This window comes from Copadichromis virginalis, linkage group LG11, assembly GCF_057382275.1.
Source record: "Copadichromis virginalis isolate Kocher_CV1m ecotype Utaka linkage group LG11, C_Virginalis_male_GT1.1, whole genome shotgun sequence".
Classification (NCBI taxonomy): Eukaryota; Metazoa; Chordata; class Actinopteri; order Cichliformes; family Cichlidae; genus Copadichromis; species Copadichromis virginalis.
In genome coordinates this window covers 24146599-24169613 of record NC_140628.1, presented here as the reverse complement: position 1 = coordinate 24169613, position 23015 = coordinate 24146599, and the positions used below count along the sequence as shown (strand labels likewise).

Below are 23015 nucleotides of genomic sequence, written 5' to 3'. Positions count from 1 at the left end.
ATACTACACCAGTAAAACACTTAAAGCTGGAGGTGTCTCTGGATTGTAGTGGTTAACATGGTTGCTTAGTAAGCAGAAGGACACTGGGTTGATTCCTGCTGGAGACACAAACCTGCTTCCTGGGCCTTGTGTGTTAAACTCAAACGTGCTGACGAGATCATGATGAGGGTGCAATCCAACGGAGCTTTATTATGAAAGCATACCGTACACGTGACCAGCTGCACATGACATTCCTGAAGACTGCAGTGACAACATATGACACCTATGATTTGTTTAAGAGTCATGACTGATACCAGTACTGATACTGGTAGTACCAGTAAATTAGAGGAGATTATGGTCCCCATGTTTTCACTATGGCCTGCTCTCTTTGTGGAACCACAGCAAAATCAGCTGAAAAGACCTTCTTAGCTTTATGTGTATTAATCAGATTTGAATGAACATAAACGTGTGTTTAATGTCACAGTTGTTTTGTGCTCTGGAGGCCTGAAGATTAGATCACAACTCAGATGAAAGCGAGAAAAGACAATGAGGAAGTTTGGTTACACTTCACTTACGAAAGCGAAGCCATTCAAACATCTTCTGATCTCATTAACCCCTTTTCTTTATTTGATGTTAAATTTCATGGATTTAATATAAAAATATAAATGATTTATTTCAATCACATATACAGTGGCTTGCAAAAGTATTCGGCCCCCTTGAACTTTTCCAAATTTTGTCACATTACAGCCACAAACATGAATCAATTTTAATGGAATTCCACGTGAAAGACCAACACAAAGTGTTGTACATGTGAGAAGTGGAACGAAAAACATACATGATTCCAAAACATTTTTTTACAAATAAATAACTGAAAAGTGGGGTGTGCGTAATTATTCAGCTGGAGCTGTTTTGCAAAGAAGAATGGGCAAGGATTTCAGTCTCTAGATGTGTAAAGCTGGTAGAGACATACCCCAAAAGACTGGCAGCTGTGGTTGAAGCAAAGGTGGTTCTACAAAGTATTGACTGAGGGGGCTGAATAATTACGCACACCCCACTTTCCAGTTATTTATTTGTAAAAAATGTTTGGAATCATGTATGATTTTCGTTCCACTTCTCACGTGTACACCACTTTGTATTGATCTTTCACGTGGAATTACAATCAAATTTATTCATGTTTGTGGCTGTAATGTGACAAAATGAGGAAACGTTCAAGGGGGCAGAATACTTTTTGCAAGCCACTGTATATGAGATATGATTTCTTCATTTGTAACATATTCTGACTTTTGATGACATCTCAAGCAATTTTAAGTATTCCTGTGTTTCAATCTTAACTATAATTTACGCTGACTATGATGTCAGCTGATTTATAATTGAAAGGTCACGTCTGCAGGAACATAGGCTAGGCTATCAAAACAGAGACAGTGATGTATCGGTTGAAACATGATAATAATCTGCATAATTAAACTAACGTGTTACAAAAAGCAGCCCTTCAATGCAGCAGACTCAGACAGTGAGTAGCCAAAATAGCTCACTGGACCTTTAGTATTTATAGCAGTCACTGGATCACCTTCCTCTCCACAATCACTGCTCTGAAGCATAGCCATGTGGTCGGCCTTATGTAATGCACAAATTCTGGCCACTCCTACTCCTACGGCACAGAGAACTGAAAGACAGCGCAGTCGTCTCACATCTGGAGCTCTTTCACTTCTATATCTCACAGAAGAACCAGCAGCTGGCAAAAGGTAGGAAGTTGTCTCAAATAAGCAGCGGTTTTCTACTTCTGCTCCCGTTTTCATGTTTTAAAAACTGCACAGACAGTCAGCTGTGGCTCTGTCGCTAATTCAGCTGCTTTTTATGTACTGTTCAGCGAAAAGCTGTAACGTGTTTGTTCACGACTTCTTTATAGCTGCTTGATAACTCTTCTCGCTCTCTGCAGGACCGCTGGGTAATGGCTGCTCCCAGGACTTACCTCTCGCTTGCCGTCTGTCTTTTTCTGGGACATCAAACTGTTGCCATAAGCGATGCTCCCTGCCAGCTCTCCACTTGGAAAAAAGGCTTCAAAACCTTCATGGATCGCCACGTTCGCAATGGAACTCCTACGACCCTTGATCAAAATGAGTGGTTTAGTTACATTAAGAATATCGGGGACTGTAGCAGACCCACACAGTCCTTCCTTGATCCAAAGGAACTGAAGAGGGTGAAGGCCGTCTGCTCAAAGAATGGAGGAAAGACGTACAAGGATAACCTGTGCATCAGCCAGCAGCCTTTCACCTTTGTCACAGTGAGAAGTGTTAAGGACACCTGTGGTATCAAAAGTGTCCAAAAGGACACCAAACACCTGATCCTGGCCTGTGAAGTGTTGGACAACGAGTGTGTGCCGGTCCATTTTGAGGGAAACCCCACGAACCTGAAGCCTGATAACAATGCCAAAGCCTGCCAGGACCCCAGGATAAGCCATGCTCCCAGCTTAAAAACGACATGGCTCTGGTTGTTGTTTACTTTGTTATTCCTTATAAGCTTTTTTTAAATTGATTAATTAAATGTTATGGATTTGTTTTTGTTTTTTTATCTGAAGGCTTTTCAATTCAGTTCACATTTCAGTCATGAAATTTGATTTGGAGTTTCTGACTTCAAAGCAATATTAAAACAAACCAAAAAAGTCAAGTATTCAGTTATTTAAAGATGGATTTTTGTAACAAATGTTGCTACTTTTTTATGCATGTACTGCTCAGGTGAGTCTGTCTATGAGTTTGATTTGAATAATTTGATTGTGGACATGGCAGACATGGTGTGCAGGGTTTGAATAACAACAGTGGTCTCTTGAGACTGACTCAAAAATAAAATTATTGGTGCTAAATTATGAGCCCATGAAGAGTAAATTTAATAAAAATTCTCAAAAAGCAACTGCAGGAATTTTTCTTTCATCTTTCTCTGACACAAACTCAACGAATCGCCCCAATCCATCCACGTCTTTTATTTTAATCCACCAGTAGTTAGTGATTCATGTTTACAAATGAGGTAGATGACAACCATGTGAAGATTGTGTCTCTAGATTTGTCTTGTTTTAACTGATTTGCCTGCTAATTAGTCCACAAAAGCTACAGTGAAAGTGCAGCAATTAGACAGCAAACCCATTCAAGCTGCACAGAAGACTGATAATAACTATTGTTTGGGTGAGCTTTGTTTGGAGCAGCTGATATATTTATTATACATTCATAACAAGAAGTCTCGTCACACCAGTAGTTCAGTTTCAAAATTCAAGAAATTAATATTTGCTTTGTTCTTCCTTCCAGCAAATTAACCAAATGGGTTTGTCGTCTGTCAGTGATGAAAGTATCGGTACCTCACTGTGTGTACACTTATTGCATGCGATGCAAAAACCACAGGAAATATCAGACCATGAAGACGCGTGCACTTGAAACTCAAATTGCTCATCACTATGCTGAATAGCTTAACATGCACATGATGGCAGTTTAACTAAATGAAATAAGAGTTTTCAGGTGTGGTTAAATACAGATGTAGTCTGAGATTAAGAAAAAAAATCAGCATATGAGCTGCTTTCAATCACAATCTTAACACATCTTTGCCACAGTGCCTCTCTGGTCTCTGCTGATTCAGATTAGCACCCTCTGCTGGCTTCTTCTTACGTTCGACCTTCTGAGATGAGAAGTGGATCCATAGGTTTGCCAAGCTGACTTCTTTCTACCTCTTCAGGGGTTTTTTATACTTTTGAGGATGTAGTCAGTGAAGTGACGTATCTTAGACGCAGCTTGTTAATGAAAAGGGAGAAAGGTGTCACAGAAATCTAAATTGATTTTACACACAAATGGGTTGAGGGGTTCTCAAAAAGAGAACAAGAAGAACCACAAGCACAGAATCATTTATAGGCACGTTATTTACAAGTTCACAGGTTGCAATAGAGATTGTTACAGTTCACAGGCACTGCTATTTTTTGCGAGTGTGTTTGTGCATTTGGTTATGATCTCTGCAATTTGAGTTCTTGGTGTTGCCCTCTGATAATAAAGGAGGGTTGTGGCTATTTATGTGGCCTTCTCTTTAGCGCTGCCCTTCCTTGGCGTCTCTCATCTCATTACGTGTGATGGCTGCACTTACAGCCACACAGTGGTAATATCACCATGTTAGTGTAGAGGCTTATAAGTAATATTGCATTCACATTTCTTTCTTTAAATATAGGAATTTATTTACAGAACAATAAATAACTGGTTTTGGTTTAGAATTCATTCACATATCCACATAACACTGCATTCTAAAATAAGTGCGCACATTTTAGTTTACACTGTTATGTATGATTAATCTTTTGTTTTCTGAGTTACCTTAGTTGCAGCTGTTCCAGTCCCTTGATTAAGGAGCCAAGAGGTGGAAAAGGGGCGGAGCGAGGTTTAAAGGAAGGCTACAAATTGGTTCACGCCATAACTCGGGACCATGGGGGGGAATTGGAGTTCATTATGTTTGGTTTAGTTAGGTTTTGTGTGTTTTACCCCTTTTCCTGTTTTTGTGGGCTGATCAGCCACTATTTAAGTTTCCCCTTTGACTCGTTAAGTTAGGTCAGCTTGTTTGAGTTATCAGTTGTGTTGTCAACTTTGAGTAGAGGTTTGTTAGTTTGACCTCTTTTATGGGCCCAAGATTTTGATTCTTTTTGCATGAGTTAACCAATTATGTTTTTTGGGTTAAATAAAAAATCATTTTTTGGACTTTAACCTGTGCCTAAGTTTCCTTCACTGCTCGGTCCATCACATTACGTCTGTGCACTAGACCTCTGTTTTTTCCGGTTGCGTGTTTTCTTTTTTTTGTTACTAAGTGATGTTCATCAGGCAGGCAGTAGCTGTCATTTATGTGTTAGGGCCTTACAAGCCAGCTGTAATAAGTCGATTACATGTTGCATTAAAAGATTACAGGGAATCAAAATGAGACACTATGGAGCCTCCCATTCAGCCAGGTCAGCTTGGCACAGAGATGAGAAGAATGTTACAAGTTTCCATTACAAAGAGGCACTGCTGCATTTTTACTGCACTTATACTGACATGGGTGTTTGCAAGGGAAAGGTTTAAAGATGGGAAAAGAATAAAGACACTACAGTCCTTGAGTCAGTGATACAAAAGTAGACCGTTTCCTTTTCTTCATTTTTATTTGACTTGTTATCCACCCTCATATGAGACCTTGTGTATTTAATTTAAGATGCACCTTTTCAGCTCTGTCATTAAACATATTTACAACAGGGTGGGTGTTCCAAAATGATACAATATACAGCAACACCAATATTAAATATTGCAAGCATGTATCTCCACTCTGAACTAAACTATGCAGAATAAATATGAAATAGAAACTTACTGAAATAAGATACTTTGTGATATACGAGTCATTGTTGCTGTTGAGGGGTCACCATTTTCCTGAGTTTGCATTAGAATTTCCCCAAATTGCCCATTCAGCAACAAATGCTGTGCCCACGTGTGCACCATATTTACAGTTTTCTACTAAGCCAGTTCACTGACAGTGTTAACTCAGGCTGATGAAGGTTGAGTGGGCTGAAAGCCTGTCTCAAGTCAACCACAGGCCCCGCTGCATGAGCCAACTGTCAGGTATATTGTGGCACATGGCCCACATAAAACCTGTCACAACCAAAGCCTGGCTCAGCTCAATATTTTTGTGCCAGCATTGGCAAACAACACTTTTCCCATAATAGAGCCAGAAATGCCAAGTAGCTCGGATTCAGCTCAAATCTGTCTACCGGCTTTGTGGTGATTGGAGCTGACCTTTTATTATTCTCATTTTGCACTTTGTGGTGTTAAATGAACATTAACAGCATAAGAGCTAACTCGCAGCTTTGACATAGCCTTCTTAAGAAGCTCTTCAACAAATTAAGGCCTGGGTGAACTGCTGCCACTCTGTATCACATTAAAACTGGTTCTCAGAGAGACAAAAACACAAACAAAATTATCAGGATGACTTGTGGGGGTTGGGACTCCACCTGTCCCTGCAGGCGCATGAGCAGGCCTGCAGTCACGCAAAGCCGAGGGCATTAAACTCCTGTAAACACTAATAACAATAGTTTGATTAGTTACAGTAGGCTCACATGCCCAGACATCTTCTACGTGTGGAGCCAAAAGGTTATAAAGAGTTTGAAGACTTAGACACAGCACCGTCAGTTTGCCACCACCAGATGGCAGGAGAGTTGCTCATTAGGCTACTCACCAAAATCCCAGGATCCAAGCAAAGCCTGAGCATAACAGTACAAACAGCCTTCAGGCTTAAATTCATTTAAAAATATATATGGTTCCTTCATCTTTTATTCTAAAAGAGAAAGACTTTTAGTTGTTTAGAGTCTTTTTAGGCACCTACAGCTACATCCTGTGAGATTTCATCGGTCATGTATTTTATTGCAAGTCACATCGTATGAGCCTAATAAACTTGGTTAGAATATAAAGTTTGATGGTAAACTGCAGAATGACAATACTTAAAAAGTCATCTGCAACTCTGCTTGGTTTTTCCCATGCTATGTCTACTTTGTCATGGTCATTATAACGGCCGGCACATGATACATCATACAAACAAATCTTCCAACACACATGCATTTTACTCTTTGCTAGAATTTCGTTTTGGCTCATTTTCGCTTGCTGTTGGTGAGACTAGATTGTTGCAGCGGTCTCTGTGAGATGATCGTCCTAAACTTCCAACATTTGTTTGCAAATTAGTCTTGAAGAGTTTTTAAAGTGCAACAACCTTTTTGGATCAAAGAATCCCACAAATATAAGTAAGATAACAGGTAATATGATACGTTGGGACAGTACAGATCAGATTGTGAATAAACAACTTTGGGATTTTTTTTGTCTTCATTTATTTTTTTATTGTTCAGTTGAATGTCCCCTCTTGTTTTGGGCTCTGTGCAAAAAATAAAAAAATAAATAAAAATAAAAAATTGAACTCTGACCTGGAGACCACCTGACCCCTTTTAAAAGAATGATATAGAATAAAACTTTACTTATATAGCACCTTTCAGGATAAAAATTACAATGTGAATCACAACAAGATACTAAAAACATACAGACAGAACGTTTCTGAAAAACAAGGTGACAAAGACGAGCGTTTAGCTGCTTTTTAAACCACTGAGTCCACAGATCTCAGGCTCAGTAGGGAAGAGCTCCAGAATCTGGGGACCACTGCAAACACTCCTAGTTATGCTGCACAGCAAGCAGGGCCTGAACAAATGACCCCAGGGCCCTGCTGCTATTTTTAAAAACGGTTCCTGATAGAAGATTTAGGAAAAGTCGCGAGGAAACCTGGTGTTTCCATATGTTGGAGGACACAAACAAGGACTTCTGTTTGTAACCTCTCATTATTAAGTTTGAGAACACTGTCAGCCACCCATCTTTTAATAGAGTCTATTATAAACTATGCAGAATTTGTCATTTTAAAACATCTTTGGGCTTAAAAGAGGTATATAACTGAACATAATCTGTGTAGCAGTGATAATAAAAGCCCTTTAAAAAGCTTAAAATGAGCTAAAGAGGGAGTGGATATACAAGAAACTGTAAAGTGCCAGAAACAGAACCTTGTGCCACACAGCAGGCAAGAGATGCAGACGAGGAGGTTAATTTATAAGCCACAGAACCACTCCAACACAGAACCCAGTACACTCACCCAGTATGTCAAGCTATCAAGCTAAAATGACAGTCACATATAGTATCAAATGTGGAGGTCAGGTACTACGCCAGCAAAAACTTTGTGCTGCTGAGCCATTTACAGTAAAACATGATGAAAAACACTGAACTTTTAGCACCTCTAAAGTGTAAGCATTAGACTCAAATAGCGAAATAAGCAGGATGGAGGTGTTATTATCAAGAGAAAATATTTCTTGCATACTTTAAAAAGTTATGGAGTTCTTATTGAGCTTATTTTGTATACATCTGCTTGTACAAAGCCACACTACACTGATATGAATGAATAGAAGTGCGAATGAAACAATAGGCTCATTGATTTGCAGAAAAGTTAATCAAAAATAAAAGAAGTGATGACTTGCTTGGAATTTGACAAGAAATGACAATTCTTCACTTGGTTTTCTTGTACAGCAACACCGAAAGTATCACAGATGACTCCATCTCTATGCACTGCACCTCGTAAAATTTCATCACACCTTTCCATTTCATGTATAGCTATCTCTCGTAGCTTTCTTCCCCATCATGTTTTTGCAAAGGCAGGTGAATAAAAGCTTTTTAAACCTTATATTGAGCATTTATTTTCTCACACGTCTTTGGCAAAGTCAGAGGATCAGTGAAGAAATCACAGAGCTTAATGCCATTTTCCAGTTTTCTGCCTCAAACTCACTGATATGCAGATCTACTGCTATTCAAAGCAATCGAGAGAACAATAAAGCATAAATCTGACACTGTGTCAGTTAATTGTAGAGTCTTTGGGGACACACTGTGGTCACGTACAGCAACAGTGACCAGAGGGTGACCTGCGCCAAGTATTTAACTATAGCAATTCTTCATCTATGACATCATCGCATGCACACATACTGTCCAGTCGTGCATGCATCCATATGTGCACAAATGCACAGACAAACTTAAACAGATGAGAACATTGCCTTCTGGAGACACTACTGACACACAATCGTGGCTGAGGAAAAAGCAAAAGTGGACAACAATCGTTGACTCGGGTCAAAGAGGAAAGGCAGCGGGAGAATAAAAGAATGAGTGCGGAGTGAGAGGCAGAGCGAGGGTGGAGGGGCAGAGTCGTAGGATGCAAGAAGAAGGAGGGCTGATACGATAAAAGCAGGGCTGGACTTTTATTGAACTTTTTTGGGGTTTTCAGGAAAACAAAACACATAAAATAAGGTGAAAAGCAATAAAAGTATGGGAACCAGCTCTTGTTTGTCTTCTCAGCTTCCCATTTTTCTCCAGTCCACATATGTTAGCTGTATTTCACAAAACCTTCTTCATGAACACCTCAGCCTCCCTCAGTTCCTTTCTTTGCCTCTCTGACCTCACTGTTCTCCTCTTTTCTTCTTCATCCTTCTCATCTGCTGTCTTCTGTTGGCTGCACGACAATTCAGCATCACTCAGTGCAGTTGTCACCTCAGATTAAGTGCAGGTGACAGTGTACACAGGGAAACACAGGGAAAACTTCAAGCATTGAACACACAAGGAGGACCAAATAAAGACAAGCTCGACGTAATCTATTTCTCCAGCTCCTTTTCATTCAGTGCTCACAGTCACAGCCATCTCCTCCCCTTCCTAATCAACCTCTCCCTGCTCTTGCTCTCCTGCTGTCCAGACCGGCTCATAACAAATGTGATAATTAGAAGCACAAAGACGAGGGGGGAGAGAAGAAGAGAAGAGGGGGTTTTGGGAGCGGGGCGAAAGCAGGGAGGAGCTCTGAAGGACAATACGAATAGAGTGTGAGTAATACAGGCGTCTGGCTGCAACTGCAAAGGCATCTAGAGGTTCAGTCTCATGTATGCAACACATAGGCGCACACACACAGTGTCCATTAGTGATACTTTAAATGCAAAACTCCTTGCACGATGATGTGGTGTGTGTGTGTGTGTGTGTGTGTGTGTGTGTGTGTGTGTGTGTGTGTGTGTGTGTGTCAGGAACAATCTGTGTCTGATGATTTCCATTACCAAGAAAAATAATAAGGAAAGAGTAACCGTTATGTGGGGAAACACACACACACACACACACACACACACACACACACACACACACACACACACACACACACACACACACACACACACACACACACACACAAACTTGTTTTCATGTTTTGACATAATGCTTTCCCTAGCTGCTGCTCCTAACCATCAAAAGTGAACGCTTAACCCTAACCCTTAAACCCTTAAACTGTTGGTCCCCACAAGGATAGTAGAATTCCAATTTTTGGTCCTCACAAAGATATCTAAACATGCTACACACACAGACGTGCGCTCTTAACTTTTCTAATTTCTTATCTTTCCTCTGCTCTTTGGTTTGATCTCTCTGCCTCTCTTCCATGTACACAGTTAAATACTGCCATCTCTAATCAGCCCCATATGGATTGCTGGGTCAGCATGCCAGCAGCCAACAGTGCTGCACACACTTTTGGCTGCGAACATGTGTGTCTGCAACTGTTGTGAAAGTCACACAGAGCAGGGGTTCGCAAATGTTTTAATGCTGTGACCCCCTTTAAACGTATTTATGGCTCGGCATGTAATTTTTAGAGGCTGGAAGAGGTTCAGCTGTCATGCATTTTGTGCAAAAAGTGAAAAGATTACAGAAAAAGACACAGTCTTGTGTCACGTAAATGTTTTGTGTTCTTTCCTGTTCTATTAGTCATCTAAAAGGCGCCTGATTCATCTCATGACTCTTTGGGGAGGTCTCAAGCCCACACGGACCCAGGGTTAAATCATAAAAGAGAGATACGGTAATTTGGGGAATGTTAGTCTGCAGGCATGTGCACTTCTTGCCCAGTGGTTTCCTGTGAGGGTAAAGGCCAGTAATAATGACTTCCAGGAGCTGGCAGTTTGGAAGGCCTGGGTCAAGTTCACATCTGGGATTACTAAGGTTAGTGGGTGAGAATTTTTACTGGAGGTCATCGGCATTATAAAGTGGAGAATGCCACTGAAGTGTGGCTTTAACCCGACTGATCGCATTCACACGCACAGGCTCCAACTTGTGCATACATGTCGCTATATTTTTTTATTCTTATTGCAACACAAATACGATAAGACATCTGAAATAGGACACCCACATTTTAGACATACTTTAGATACAATTTGCATTAAATCTAATATGGTGTGAGCTTTTTTCCTGTTTTCTTTCATGACCACATGAGGAAACTTTGGAACAGTAAATAGTCTGTAGATTGTAACTTTCACAGATATGGCTCAAATCTGTGTCATTTGAATGAGGAGAGGAAATAGGAAACAATACGCAGCATAAGAGGAAGTGAGTGTGGAGATATGGTACAGGTCACCCTAGGGAGGGTGTTGATACAAGGCTCAGTCTGTTTTAAATGTAACACAGAGAAGGAAATACAGCTGGAAATTCTCTGCTGCCAGCGACACAACTGTGAGGATTGCAGGGTATAGAGTGTTTAACCAAATGATTTCGTTTAACTGTTTCATGGTATCACCAAGGATGTCAGTGTCACAGTCGGCCCAGTTTTGTTCTAATTAAACAACTGTGTAAAGGATTCAGATTAATTGTGCTTCTCATCACAGAAATGAACAAACCTTCCTTAATAATAGCATTTGGCAAAGTGCAGCAGGCTCCACATAACCAATTATTTAGCATCCTCATTCCTTTCTGTGTGATCCAATTTCAAGCCATTGAAGTATTAAACTGAACCCATCACTACCTCTGAAACCGCACATCTCCAAATGTTTCCCTTTCTATTAGTTCAAAGAAGTACAAGTACATTCTGAAAAGGTTCTCATTTAAAGAAAGATTAATTTGGAAAACAGGTTTATTATATTATCATGATTATTCACAACCTTTGATGTCCTACAAACTATGCAGAATTTTTCAAATACGTCAGTTTTCCTGCATTCTTGCTGTCTGTTGTCAAGGCAAAGAAACACTAGTGTCATAAATCAAAGAAATTCTTCAGAACAACCCTTTAGCTAAACTGGTTTACTGGTGCAGCATGGTTAATGTCCTGATCGATAAGAAGGTTGCAGATGGGCAATGTCTCAAAGGTGTCTGCAGGACAAGAGACAGCTAAAACTCCAGTGATGCGTCTGTTCTATGTCTCTGCAGTTTTTACTTTGCAGAGACACAAGACACACAGCCAAGGGGACCTACTGGACCCTTAGTGGCCTGGAAGCTGCATGTGTGTCACCCCTGCTGCTGCTGCTGCTGCATTTGATTTGATGAAAACACTGGCTTAGTTATTATCAGCTTTTGCTGATGTCATTTAGTCACATTAGTTAGAAAGTTTGAAAAATCTGATTGTGCATAAGCTGGAAATAGTAAATATTTTCATTGTCAAAACTAATTGTATGATTATTTCTCAAACAGAACCCCGAATTTTTTTCTGCGTTGTACTCTTCTTCTATGGTATTATTGCTGCTTTATGTTATTGTTTCTATAAATGCTGAATGTTTGTAGCCATGCTGATAAGAGCCAAAAATGACTGTAAACAGGACACAAGAGATTCTGTTTAGATTGCACATGGTGCAGCCTGCCTGTCAGTCTCTGTGATGGCAGTTGGTGATATCGGTTACCAATAATAATCTTGGTATGAGAAAGAACACAGAAAGATGAAGATGACAGAACAAAAGAAGTAAACAGTATATGTGAGGATAATAGCTGGAACATAAGGAAATAGCTTAGATAAAGTTGGCGCAGGAGCAGGAAAATAATACTTCTTACACCTCCGAAGACAGATCTTAATCTGTCGCCTTCATTCATCCACTGCTCTTAACCTCTCCATCGCTGTTGGCTTTTGATCTCCTTGCTCTCTCTTGCTGACTCACTCTCCCTATCCTTCTCCCCACAACAAAGAGACAAAAATTGACATGCACTTCAGTCTCTAACTTTCTCACTAACTAGCCCCCCCTCCTTTTTTCTTCTCCTTTCCATCCTCTCCCCTTCTGTTTTTGCCTCTTCCCTCTCCTCAACATGCTTGAGGAATGTGTCAAAGCAGAACAAAAGAACAAAAGCTTGACAGGAGGAGGAGGAGGTGGAGAAGGTCGAAAAAGAGAAGAAAGGGGGGGAGAAAGTAGCATGAGGTAAAGGAGAGACAGAAAGGAAAAGAGGAATGGAGGGAAGGAATGGGGGGCAAGAGAGAGGCTGAGAGGAGCGGGGCACGGTTGAGTGGATCTGAATGTTGAGCTTTGCTTTGTCATCACGTGCTGACATGCAGCATCACACACATTTCAGAGCTCTTTATCAACCCCCCCATCTGAACAGCACACACACAACATGGGTGAGGCTATCGTCCTATACTGCATGACTGTCTGTTTCATTCAGTGGCTTTTGATGCATTTCTTGTTATGTCATGCTAAAGCGGTAATGGCCTGTGATGACGCTGAAGACGAATTACTCCATGGTAGCCAGCTGTCCTTTGTAACCTTGGTGGTTTGAATCAGCCACCTTTAAACTGGGGGCGTGATCATGTCCTCTTTTCTTAACCATAGACCACCACAGATGCTGTGCTTTAATATAAAGATTCCCATGTGGATTTCGATTGATCTCAGTAATAAACTTCACTTTTTTACTTCACTATCAGGTGTTTTGATTTAATAATATAAGAGAAAACTGTTAAAGAGTTTAAAAAAGAAGAAGAGGTAAGCCAGCTTACAAAAAACATGAGTGACATAGAAGAAGAAAAAGAGAAGACTGGAGTGCAAATTACACCTCTAATATGGCTGTCTTGTGAGGACATGCTGTGATTGTGGCATGGTGTGTGGCCAGTGACTTAGATGTTAGGTGTGTGTGTGTGTGTGTGTGTGTGTGTGTGTGTGTGTGTGTGTGTGTGTGTGTGTGTGTGTGTGTGTGTGTGTGTGTGTGTGTGTGTGCGTGTAGATGAAGGAAACAATGAGAGCAAGCTTTGTTCACATCAAACAGACCCGCCGGGCCCGATGCAAACCAAAGCAACTGAACGCAGAGCTGTGCGCAAAAGCGCATATCAGGTTACCAAATATCAATCTGACACTGTTATTGACCTCTGTTAGTCACTGTGTCTTTGTTATAACACTGACACTGAGCCGGTGTGTGCGTGAAGCTTATATCCTAAGCCGTGGGGGTATGGGGGCTAATGCCCGCGCCTTAAAGTCGCCCGGGTTACCTCGCGCTAATTCGCCGTGCAGAATTAGCGGATGGGATCATCCATCAAGAGTCAATAGTTAACGTCTGCTTTGTCCAGTTGCCATCCATCATCAGCGCGTGCGTGAGCGCGCATACATACGGTGTGTGTGCGTGTGCATTTCCGTGTGTTCTTTATAGGACTACCTTCCGACCCCGCAGGGCCCCTGACCCCGCCTGACGCGTCTCCTCCCCTCCTCTTTCTTCCGCCAGCGGGGGGCGAAAAACTTTAATAAGGAGAGCCACCGCTGACCTGCGCCAATACTACCTCTTATTTTTAATCCCAGCCCCACGTAATATATTTCCCTCATGGGTTCGGGTTGTTTTTTCCTCTGACGCAGGCTAGCCCACCAGTTGCAGCCGTTAGATGTATCCCATTACCTCTGCTTATATTTTTATGACACAGAACCAGGGCGTACTGGAGGCTGGGAGATGAACTTGGCCCCTCTCTCACTCTCTCTTTCTCTCTCTCTCGCTCTCATCACACACCCACACAAACCGCTCCGCCATCTCTTCAGGTTGGCAGTTGACTTGTTCTTCCTTTGCGCCGCCCTGCCAAGACGACATGTTCTGTCAATACTGACCTGGTTACATCCTTTCTGTTTTGCAATGACAACATTGATGGTAATATGTAGTTAATGTAATTGCCTAAAGTAAGTGGCTAAACACCTAATAAACAGAGCACGCGGGAGTTTCGGGGAGTGGTTAGTTTGGGTGGTGACAGGTGCGCGTCTCCCTGGGCCGAAGTGCACAGAGTGCTTGCTGGGGTGTTCTCAGGTTAAAGCACTGTGGGCCTGTGCCTGTAATCTGTCGGCCTCCGGGGCGTGTCCGTTCAGAAAGGGGCGTGTGCATCCCTACACAAGTATCTTTGCGCTCCGTGTCATTCATTTGAAGTGCAAATGCTTATAACGTGCACTGCTAGATAGATGAGATAAGAGCTGCTGTCAGTAGGTCTCTCATCCCGGGAAGAAGGCAAAACCAAGTCACGGACAGATCCAAGCCATCTGGCGCACACACAACTTGTTCATTTTTGACGCACAGACGCGCACTGACTGCAGCCCAGGACCTGACAGCTTATCTAGTCCACACCACTAAGCAAACTATCGCCGAACATGGAGCGCAAAATCCCAGATTTCTCCGGCACTTGGGAGATGAAGAGCTCTGAAAATTTTGAGGAACTCTTGAAAGTGTTAGGTAAGTAATGTGAAGCAAGGTTTGTTTGTTTTTTTCTTAAATCATCATCACTGTAAGTGGCAGTTTGAACGTTTTTATGCGTCAGTGGTTCCTGGTGAAGCTTTTAGTTCTGTTCATAGAGACAGATCAGATGTGTCAGCTCAAACTGTAGCTTTCTCAGCACATTGTGAGTCTACCTCTGCGTCCGTGCACCAGCGTACTGCATGGGTGGGGGGTCTTTGTCATTCTGCTGCAGAACCCCAAACTCCGTTCTTGGCCCCCAGCCAGCCCCCCCTCTTTTTTATCCTCTCTCATCTCCCCTTTTGGCCTCCCCTGCTAACACAATAGCGACAAACGGCGACACATCTGTCTGTGTCTCAACCTCAGATTGTTTGCGTGTGTTTTTAAAGAGGACCGTTATGACACAATACAGTGCAGGACAGTGGCATCGTTATCCGAAGTGACAGTCCGAGAGAAGAACAAATACCTGCCGCTGAGATCCACGCTGTTTTTTTGTTTGGCTCATTTGTAAACCGGCCAGTGTGTGCGTGAGCGCGCCTGTAGGGCGCACTACAGGCGCGCATCTGTCGTTAGTAGCCAATTTTCATTAGATGACTTGGCAGTGCACACCTGGAATCCGTTTTATCGCAAAGCGCCAACAACACCGCCTTTATCTTAGTCTCTTAGCTACCTACACATATAGAGGTAACTGAACTACATGAATCCCGTACCACCACTACACAAATGAAAGACCACCGGTTAGTTTTAACGTCTGTTTGATCCAGATTATTCTGACCAAAGGCAAATATGGCACCGTGCGCAATAATGCGAGGACAGGATATTTTATGCGTATACTGTCTGTCTAAAAGGACGTTTCTATGACTTTTCGATGAAAAGAGAGGTCTGAGCGCCTGTAGCAACCTTTAAATCTCCTCTTAAGATATACTTTCATCACCTGATTTTTTAAATACTCTTCTTTTTCTTTTATTTCTCCTTAAATGGTTTTAGCATATGTTCTAAAATGCATTGTTCTTGCGATGCGCCTGCTTTGTGCACTTTGTATTTGAATTATTTTATCTCTTGTTATTATTATAAGACAACATTCCAACAGCAGGAATGCTGTGTAACTACCACACACAAACACACACACATCCACACCCATGACTGCATGTGTTCCTTTAATTTACCTCTACATTGGGATGACTGACAGAGGGGAATGGGCTCTGATCCCTGGTTTCATTGGAGGCAAAGCACAGCTGGATGCATACTGTCATCACCTACTACCCTATTCCCTCCATCTATCCTCTCTTCCTTTCCTCATTCCAGCTCTCCTCCCTCTACCCTCGTCTCTCCATGTCCCAAATGCTTCCTTTGCCCTATGATCTTTGACCTCTGACCCTGACCGTCTGTCTGAAATTGTGTTTGTCCCCCAGTGGTGAAACTTGTGTGAATTAAAGAATTTCGGTCACAAAAATTAACAGCGGGGAATGCCTTGAGAACCTTCGTATCCCTCTGTGGCTTCCAAAGGTTTTGGCAGGCCAGCAGCGTCTAAGACAAAAAACTGATGGGGGCCACATTTTCACTTCTAGGCTTTTATCCTTGGTCGTGCACAAGGAGTCATTACATATGGTATCTGTGGGGGAAAAAACTGAAAATAGGCTACATTGTGAGTAAAGCTATAAAGCACATGTATAAATGCACAGTAGGAGCTATGATGTGCAGTGATTTACAATAATAAAAAGTAAATAAATAATCACATTTTCAAACTTTTGCCACCCCGTCACAGCATGGAGGAAAAAAGTATTTATATAACCAAATTAAATAAAGCAAGTCGTTCCACAATGTAAACACACACATACTGCAAATGCCCCCTGAAATGTTGAGAATTATTAGCATAACATAATATTTAAGTACTTGGAAGTATTAATAATTACCTGGAGCAAAAAAGGTATAAGTAATTCCTGCAAAATAATGTCTTTCCAATGAGTGGACATTCATCTGCACACCACAAGCTCACAATGCATTTATATATATGAAGCTGCTTGTACAGTGCATACAAATTATACACAGGGCATAGGCTGGACAACCCAATGCATGGCAAATGACTGTGCATTTCTCTCTGTATATATTTACACTTGGTGACAGGTGGGAATGTGTGAGAGGTGAGAAGTGTGAAACCCAACTCGCAGCAGATACACACTGGGCGGCATACACACACTTCCCCTCACACTTGGACAGAGATCTTCGCACACCACACGCAGACCGCTGCCCCTCGTCTGCCCAGGCCCCCAACCTCCCTCCCCCATACCGGTCTTCTCCTTGTTCCCTCTCTTTTCCCACGGGGTAACATCATTTTTTTCCTCCTTCCCCTTTTCAGATAATCACTATTGGACAAACCTTTTCCTCCTTCACATTTTTTAAAACTTTTAAGCACATTTCAGTGGGAAAAAAGGCTGGGGAAATTAATTTTATTAAAAGTAATACTGCAGATTAGTTTATAAATGTGGCTAAAGTTACCAAACACTAACATTAGTTAGATTTTACGTGACTTGTCTTTTTTTTGGGAGTGCTGTTCTGGTCACTCTTTTGTGAAATCATTGTGAAATACAGATGACCAACATACCACAAACTGCCCCCGTATGGAGAAGCCTTTTACAGTCACACAAACTATTGAATGAGTTATACTTTTTCCCTAGAAACAGAAAAAAGGGGAATAACTGAGATTACACTTCAGGAAGTGCAAATCGCAATCACGGTGTGAGTGTTAAAGTCAGTAAGCGTGTGTTTGCATGGCCGCAACGATGATTAAGTCTGTGGAGGGGGATTGAGGCATGCTTTGTCATATGACCTCATTGTTTCCTGTGCAATCATTATTGGAAAGCACTGTGCATTTCAAGTCTGCTCCAAATTTTGCCCCGTGTGTGCAGAAAGACATTGCAGATAAGCAGCAACACAACAACACTCAAACACAACCACACAGCCGATACAGGGCTTGCTTGTCTTTGTTTGCTTGTGTTTTTGTTTACACTCTAATACACAAGCACAGGAAAAAAAAAGATCCATCTCCATGAACTGAGTTTACCAATGTCCCAGGGAATATTTTTAGTTTTAGTGGAAGCAGTAGTGTTAATTCAAGGCACCGCATTTAGCTGTGGAAGAGCATTGGCACTATGTTTTTTTGTCATTATGTGTTGTCTTTTCTGGAAATCTCTTCTCACACATGCTCTTTCGCATTTTCTGTTGCTTGTTTGTGTAGGTGTGAACGTGATGCTACGCAAGATTGCAGTGAAGGCAGCCTCCAAGCCCCTGGTGGAGATTACTCAGGATGGAGAAACGCTCTCTATTAAAACATCGACCACAGTCCGAACCACCCACATCACCTTCACTGTTGGGCAGGAGTTCAATGAGACCACTGTGGATGGGCGTCCCTGCACGGTACACAAAATATGGACATGAATATATTACTAAATGCACTTCATCTCTTCTTGGACTACACATGGACACACACATACATAACCAAATACACAGTAGATATGGGTGGGAGCTGTGAAGATTACATCAAGCTGTTTAATTTGGCTTTTCATCATATTTGGACTGATAGCACAGCTTTACCCCTCCCTTGGTCTCTGAAGGCCTATCATGCTACACTGCACTCCTTCACACACTTTACAATCCCTTTCAACTTCCCATCTTCCCTCCGTTCCCCCTACTTGCCCTTTGCTACCCTCTGTCCCTCCCTAATTCTCCCCGCTACTCTCTCCAATTTCCCATAGATGGCCTCTGTTCAGCCGTTTCCAAAGCAAACACATGCAACCCAGCCAGCGCTTCGCTCTACTAACGATGAGCGCATCACGAGTTATCACCTCTCAGTGATCACCCTGCTAAAGCCTTTTTGTGCTCTCTCTCTATTAGACACTCCCTCATTAAGTTCCCTTCCCTACAAATGGCATCGTATTTATTCGTGTCCATTTATTTGTGCATTCATTCGTGGGTCTAATGGCTTTTCAGAGTTTTCCACGTTGGGAAACAGACAGCAAGATCAGCTGTGAGCAGACTCTGCAGAAAGGAGAGGGGCCTAAGACATCTTGGACCCGAGAGATCACCAGTGACAGCAAGCTGATCTTGGTAAAACACACAAACTATCACCTGAGCAAGAGTTTAGATTTGGAGACTAACAAGTGCAAAGCTTTACCATAGATTATAGTTCACAAATTATTGTACACTATCCACTACTGATCTCCTACTAAACTGAATTTTCAGACTTGAAATTAACTAATTTTTTTTTTTTTAAAGTGTGTTTTAAAGATCATTATTAAAAAAGTGGCTAAGGAGTAAATCTTAAAATGAACTATGAACTGTATATAAAAAATGGACATTGCCACTGTGCTGCCTCCAATGTACACTTTGAAGCCTTGACCTTAGCGTTGTGAACATCTCCATTTATCATTTTATAGCCATAAATAATTGCAATTGGACCATAGGATGAGGTGCGAAGTTGTCAGCTAATTTCAGGAAATTTGACATCCCTAATTTATACAGGATCACACACACACAGACATTTGCTAACTGCTGTGCAGCATATAGCACAAGAAACACAGTGACATGGTCCAATTCAGTAACCCAGCAGTCACCAACCAGCAACATCTGCATGAGCTACCAGTCACCTGTCAGTCGAAGAAGCTACACCCTTAACATAGTGGCCATGAAGGGGGAAATTAGCTTGAGAGACCAGTTTGTAAACGTGTTTATTTTGTCCATGTGGATCAACTACAGGCTGTATAAAATAGATGCTCATCAGTTCTAGGACTCGTAAACCAAGTGCAGAAATGCTTTAACCCTGCATTTTTTTTCTAATACCTAATAGCTCATGACTCCTCTGGCTACAAAAAGAAGTCCAGCTGTGTAGAAGTCTATGGGTGCAACAGCTCTTGAGCTCACATGATCTATGACATCATTAAATGCTTCCCCAATGAGTTTATGCTCTCAGTTCGCACTTTTAACTTTAATACACAATAATTATGTTATATCTAAATCATGGTCCTCATTCGAGTCAAAAATGAAGATAAGAAGGTTATCTTCACGTTGGCTATGCCCATCTTTTAATTACAGTCTGTGGGGATTGGCTTACTTTTGGTGCCAGCCTCAAGTGCCCAATCAAAGTACTGCAGTTTGGGGGGGGTTGGGCGCTTGTCCTTTAGTCCAGGTTGTTTCCCCTTATTTAAACTCTGCCATCAGCAAAATTTTATTCAGCTGTCGTGAAGACAGTTCAGTTGTCATCACATGAACAAAGTGTGTACTCCGTGTCACAGCAAGACAACTGGCTGACAAACAGACCACGACAAAAGCTGCTACGTGGATCTTGTTTTACTTGTGAAACCTAGAAATATTCTTTTGTTTATAGCAACGAGGGCTGCATGGGCTGTAGCATTGCACTTCTGACATTAGCTGCATGTGTTTGCAAGACACTCACCACACAGAGTTGAGTTATTGTGCTCAAATAACCTTTTTGGAGTCCACTTATATCTGCTGCCTTCTTACAATAAAATACTAATCTAATGAAAAAATAAACACAGAAGCATAATTGCACTTAATGGGGAACCCCACCCAGCTAGCACTTCATGTTGATTAAAACAAACTTTCTGATGTAATTAAATTAAATTACATTAATTAAAATTCTTATTTGACCCAGTAAACCAGTTCAGCTAGAGATAAGATACCACGCAGGCTTCAGTCTGGAGTGAACTGTTTTTAAAGTGCAGAAATTGCAAACACAGTAAGTATTTATGGGGAGATGCTAGCTTGAGGGCTGGCAGTAAATAGTTCACATTTAAGACTCCTGAAGTCTTGTTAAGCACCAAACCCACAACTGGTTTTTAGAAGCCAGCGTAGTTGTGGTGTTTGTGTGTGTGTAAGAGAGAGAGGGAAAGCAAGCAAAGTGTGTTTACTCTTTGCATACACAGTGATTGGTCAAAACAGTTTGGCACAGTGACATTATGTTAGTCATAACTGCTGGAGGCAATAAAAACTGGACTTTTAGGGTGGATTAACATGAATGGCTGTTCTGTGAAAGCTTTAACTTTTTAAAAATGAATTTATGGCTAACTCCATGCCAGTACTTTTGCCTCAGTGTGTGCGAGTATCCTCATTAACTGCCCTCATTGCCCTCTCTTTCTTTTCAGACCATGAGAGCAGATGATGTGATATGCACCAGAGTCTACGAACGACAACAATGAACAAGAGCACTTCTCACTTTTCGCCCTTTCAGCGCGCCCCATGTCTACAGCATCACCGCTTTGTGTCATTGCTCCTCTTTGTCAGAGCTGGGAAATAGCAGCCTATAGTTTTATTCCAGCATCCATGTTAGCTTCACTATATAATAGGTGTGGTAATTATATCTAGCATGTCGCATGTGCACTATAGTCTTAGCTACTGTGCTATCCGTCTGTCTTTCCAGACCCATCAAACGTGACCAGCTGAAGATTTGAACATGAACATGTCTTCTGCATTGTATTAGACTTGCTAAGGAACATCTTGTGTATTTGGCATTGTGTGTGTTTGAGTGTGAGTGTGTGTGTGGAAGGAGATGGGCTGTGAGACTATATTTGTAGACGTGTAAACCAATCTATGAGCTCTTCCAGTCTCCGGGTCAGTTTTGATGTGTCCCTCTGTCCTCTCTGTTGCCCTGCCCTCACAACTTTAACCTTTTTCTATCTCATGATGACATTTTATATTTATTACTACGCTAGAGTCGGTTTTTACATTGTGTCTCTTTTATACGAAATGTGATCGTAGGAAACAACACTTTCTATGGGAAAACAATAAACTACGACATTAACTCAGCTCGACTCTTTGCTCTCCTGTGTTGAAAACCATTAGGAGCAGAAGCGCATTTAACAGTGCCAGCAGTGTTTTATGGTTTGTGAGTGTAGCTGCAGAAGGTGTGCCCATTAGACGGCTCCATCTTATTTTGGTTTTGCTGTCAGCTGTCTGCAACTAGAATAACTTGTCTGTCCCCTCCCGTTTAGTCTTGCTTCCTCCCAACCTCCCTTCCCTCTCTCTGTCAGTCATCTCGGTGCAACATGTCCTCCTTATTCTTCTCTCACAGTTTCATCTTGCAATGTTTCCCCGGCAGCTGGCTCTCATTTCTTTTATTTCCATATTATTTGCCAGTTGGTTAAATGATTCATACTTTTAAAGCCCTAAAAGGCTGCTTGACTTCAGGGATATGTTGTGTTTTTAATCCACTTACTCACTTTCCAGTCAAGAGTTAGATGAGAAGATTGATTCCACCTTTACATATTTAAGGCCTAGACATGTGGCCACTATATGGGCAAAAGTACTGGGTCACACCACACCTGGTATGCACCAATCCAAGAGTATAATAATGAGCTGTAAGTGATATTATGGCAAAGGGGAAGCATTTAGGAACAAATTCAATTAAATTCAAGTTGATTTAAATAGCACCAAATCATGACAACAGTTGCCTCAAGTCATTTTTCACTGTAAGGTAAAGACACTACAGTACTGGAGAAAACCCCAACCACAACGAGCAAGCACTTTGCAATAGTGGGAAGGAAAAACTCCCTTTTACCAGGAAGAAAGTTCCAGCAGCATCCAATTCGAGGGGGGGGGGGGGGGGGGGGCAGCCATCCACCATGACTGGACAGGAGAAAGAGAAGAGAAAAAACATAGAATAAAGAAGAGAAATTACAAAAATATAGCGACATGCTGCAGTCGTATATAAACACACAGGCAGTGAAAAAAGTGCTCAGTGCACCATGGGAAAGGCTCGCAGCATGCTTGGGCCTCCAGTAGTGTAACTAAAGGATAACTAACAAAACTAACTACATGCTTTATCAAAAAGGCAGGTTTTAAGCCTCATTTGGAATGTAAAGAGAGTGTCTTTCTCCAAAATCCAAAATTGGAGTTGACCCCACAAGAAAGTTGCCGGATAGCCGGAGACTCAGCCTCCCATTCTACTTTTAAATATCCCAGGAAACACAAGAAAGCCAGCAGTCTGAGAGTGAAGTGCTCTATTACAATAAAAATCTACAG

The 23015-nt window shown here is 41.7% G+C and overlaps 2 protein-coding genes across 2 annotated transcripts; both read left to right on the top strand.

Annotated features, from left to right (window-relative positions):
* Nucleotides 1-1597: 1597 nt before the first annotated feature.
* Nucleotides 1598-2883, top strand: LOC146698682 (uncharacterized). Its single transcript, XM_085472693.1, has 2 exons — nucleotides 1598-1721; nucleotides 1916-2883. Exon 2 carries the CDS (start codon nucleotides 1928-1930, stop codon nucleotides 2504-2506), a length of 579 nt encoding a protein of 192 aa, XP_085328819.1. The 5' UTR covers nucleotides 1598-1721; nucleotides 1916-1927; the 3' UTR covers nucleotides 2507-2883.
* An 11774-nt stretch (nucleotides 2884-14657) lies between these two features.
* Nucleotides 14658-21799, top strand: crabp2a (cellular retinoic acid binding protein 2, a). The gene is made up of 4 exons (XM_085473934.1): nucleotides 14658-14981; nucleotides 18217-18395; nucleotides 18969-19085; nucleotides 21140-21799. The coding sequence occupies exons 1-4, from the start codon at nucleotides 14900-14902 to the stop codon at nucleotides 21191-21193; spliced, it is 432 nt and encodes a 143-aa protein (XP_085330060.1). The 5' UTR covers nucleotides 14658-14899; the 3' UTR covers nucleotides 21194-21799.
* The last annotated feature ends 1216 nt before the right edge of the window (nucleotides 21800-23015 follow it).